The following is a 3,470-nucleotide window of genomic DNA, read 5'->3' on the forward strand; positions in this document are numbered from 1 at the left end:
TGGTTTAGTTGCCTTACTGGAAAAATAAAGTTCATCGGTGGCCACCTTACAACTTACAAAATTGTTGAACCGTATGACGGTTGGTATGAAGTCTGCCAACTCAATAAAATCTGCTCAGTAACATAAAAACTTCAACTTATAGCCTTCAATAGATGTGCCCTAAACCATTTTTAACAATCTAGATATGCATTTATCACATTTCCTTGCCTATACACATTTAAACTGTACTAAACTAATGTTCAACCAGGGTCAGTGTTTGAAATATGAGTAACACTTGGGCATGTTTTATCACATTTTTTCCAGTATTACGTCAGCATCGATTTATTATATGTATATATATGTACATAGAAGCAACTAAATGTAAACTCTCATTGTACCTGAAGAAGGCTGGTTTGGCCAGCCAAAATATAGTACACCACTAAAATCAAATCTACGTTGTATCGGCTCTTGCTTAAAATATTTAGTTTCTCAACTTGCAACTACGCCGATCAGATCAAGCCACTGATCCAACGTACACCGACAGGAAGATTGTCCTCGGTTGCTTGCTTCAAAACTCTATTTTGACAACTTACAGGAAGTGACCCTTTGAGTCTAAGCCTGTGCTACCTATTTCCAACAATAACGTAAGGATAAAAGGTTAGCGTTTTATTTTTAGCTCGGGGAAAATGCAGCTGTTTATCCTTACTAGCATGAGGAACAGCATTTAGGGTACACTTTGTGACGTTAATTGTCTGTATTCCGAGACACAAGTTGATGTTGAAGTTGGAGAGAAGAGTAAGGGGACACTTCGTGACGCTTATTGAAATACACGTGCATCTAATTACTTGCGTTTCTGGCCATATCAGTTCTTCCAGGGGCGGATCTAGGGGGAGAGTGCAGGGGTGCGCACCCTCCTCTCCGGCTTTCTAGTACAACTGGTACTCAGAAAAAAAAGGGTCACCAGTCAGCTACGCCATTCCTTAGTGGAGCACCCTCTCCTAAGAAAAAATTTGGATCCGCCCTTGTCTTCACCGGAACCATCATGGGGAAATTTCGCGGAACGTAAAGTGCGAATGGAAGAACAAGTTCATAACCCAGAAGTCTCGATCTGTGATGGAATGAGGTCCATCAGTGTACGGTGTTGTCTATTTTTACAACGGCTACTACTAGATTTTTGCGGGAACAAAACGTAGCGGCGTTGCGTTGGGCGAAAGATTTTGCATTTAGCACGAGCAATCCCTCGTACGGCGACTTGGTTGCGGACCAATCAGAAGAGTTGTGGTCATTAGGCCCAATCTGATTGGCCATTATTTGCCATAAACGGATGGGTCAAGGCCATTGGCCAAATGAAAAAGATCGACACTTCTGGGTTATTGACATTAAAATTTCCGTAGAAAATTTGGCCACCAACTTGTTAACTTCCTCGAATAATTGTTGCTCTCTGTCGGCCACTCTTAGATCTATGATGGATCCCGGACAATAGCTGCTCGTAGATAGTCATAAATTGGGTTTTAAATCATCGAAGCATGACAGATTTCCCAAAACGGAAGCTTCCCAGTTTTTTATCGAGGACAGTTCGTCTGAACCTATTATTATGTTTTTACCTAACGATAATGTTCCTGAGTCATGGGTTTCCGGTATCACGAGAACTTTTGCCATTTCTCGATCGGTAAATTCGCCATCCATAGTGAGTATTCAAAGAGTCTTATTGTATAACTGACAATTTCGCCATAGCTTCTTTTCGAAAAGGTGGAAGCCAATTCTTCATCATCCCTGGAAATCGCGGACCGTGACGTCACAAGACAGCTGCCTAGTTATAAGACTTCTTGAGGCGGTTCAGAAAGAGAAAAAAAAAAACAATTTAAGAGAACTTTAGAGCGGTTTTCAGTTGAGTGTCGAAAGTAGTTAGCGAATTGCTTTGGAATTACATCACTTCACTCAGTGATTGGTTCAAAGTTCTCGCGCCATTTTTTCAACCAATCAGAAGTAAAACCAAAACCAATCGTGGCTCGAGCGTGTACATTTTCCCGCGCTTTGTGTTGGCTACGTGTAATTACTTTGAGTTTTGATTGGTTTACTGGATTGTCTCCGTCCTGTTTGATTGGCCAAAGTAATTAATTTGGTTTTGGTTGTACGACACCCGATTGAAACTCGCTCTACAATCACTAGTTTTAATTGGCTTCAATTGTTTTTTTTTTTAATTCAGTTCACTCCGCAGATGGATCCAACAACCACGAAAGCCCTTCCGCTTTGCGAGATGGAACTTGGAGAGTTTTAAAGGCTTGAGTTTTTTGGTGTAAACAATGTAGCATTCGCCACAACGTTTTCTTTCTGCGATTGGCGATTTCGCTCCCAGGCGCGCACCACTGTTATACCACTCGCCCCTAATGAGTTTTCGGGCCCTACCCTGTTTTTAAGGAAGATCTTTTTTACCTTGTTGCGGACAAAAGGACTCATGATACCATATATCCAAGGGTTAACAGCACTGCTGACATGAATAACGTACGGCACAATAAGGACCATTTCTCTAGGGATGCGGGATGAGGGCAATATCACGCGAAAGAGCAGGATTGCCAGAAAAACTGGAACCCATAGCGTAACAAAGGCAAACACGAGTACAAACAGTGCCCTTGTAAGGCGGATCTCCTGCTTCGAAAGGGAAACGGTGTTGGCGTTGTGTGCACGGATAAATCGAAACACACGAATGTAGCAGAAAGTAATGATGCTGAGACACAAGACCACGAAAACAGCTACGATGAAGCAAGTGTAGCCTATTTCTGCCTCTTTGTTGGCGAATTTCATGTTACAAGTGGACATGAGAGGACTGAAGGAAAAAGTGGCCCAACCAGACATGATAGGGACTAAAACCACCACAGCAACGAAACCCCACAGACATGCAATGTAGGCAATCAAGTGGTGAAAGTTAAAAGTGCGTTTGTATACTGCGGGAAATAAAACACAGAAAAATCGATTGATAGCTGTAAGCGCCATGGTTGCCATCGACGCGTAGGTGAGAAAGTGAAGAAAGAAGCCACTTATCTGGCAGGCGAGATTGCTAAAACACAGTTTTCCTGTTGCAAGGGAAGTAAAGAACACCGAGCCGGTAGTGCATGCATTTAGAAGATCTAGAATAGCCAGGGCAGTTATAATTAGTGCCGTGGAAGATTTCAAGAGAGGCTTTCTGTACAATGCGAGTAGAAGGGCTGAGTTGCCGAGTAATCCACACAGCACCAGCGCTGTTGATGTCGAAGTTTCAATCACTACTAGGCCTAGGCTTCTGGGAGGAAGCGACATCTTCATTTAGAGCATTCCAATATAAACCAATGTTAAAGACCTGTCTGGAAATATATAGGACCAATGTAGGTGGCTTCTGATTTTTTTTCTTGACCCTGACTGTGAACGTGTTCAAATATGAAAACTGTCGATGGACGTTTATCGTCGTGCAGAAACTCCTGTCGGTGACTCAATGATTAAAACTATTTGCCAGTCCG

General features: G+C 42.5%; 1 protein-coding gene across 1 annotated transcript; it reads right to left on the reverse strand.

Annotated features, from left to right (window-relative positions):
- Nucleotides 1-2,253: 2,253 nt before the first annotated feature.
- On the reverse strand, nucleotides 2,254-3,273 carry LOC138013933 (melatonin receptor type 1A-like). Its single transcript, XM_068860968.1, has one exon. The coding sequence runs from the start codon at nucleotides 3,271-3,273 to the stop codon at nucleotides 2,254-2,256; it is 1,020 nt and encodes a 339-aa protein (XP_068717069.1).
- Between the last annotated feature and the right edge of the window lie 197 nt (nucleotides 3,274-3,470).

Source organism: Montipora capricornis, chromosome 8 (genome assembly GCF_036669925.1).
Source record: "Montipora capricornis isolate CH-2021 chromosome 8, ASM3666992v2, whole genome shotgun sequence".
NCBI classification, from domain to species: Eukaryota; Metazoa; Cnidaria; class Anthozoa; order Scleractinia; family Acroporidae; genus Montipora; species Montipora capricornis.

What these genes read in the sequence shown, in the direction of transcription:
- LOC138013933 (XM_068860968.1), bottom strand. Translation starts at nt 3,273, where the DNA reads ATGTCGCTTCCTCCCAGAAGCCTAGGCCTAGTAGTGATTGAAACTTCG.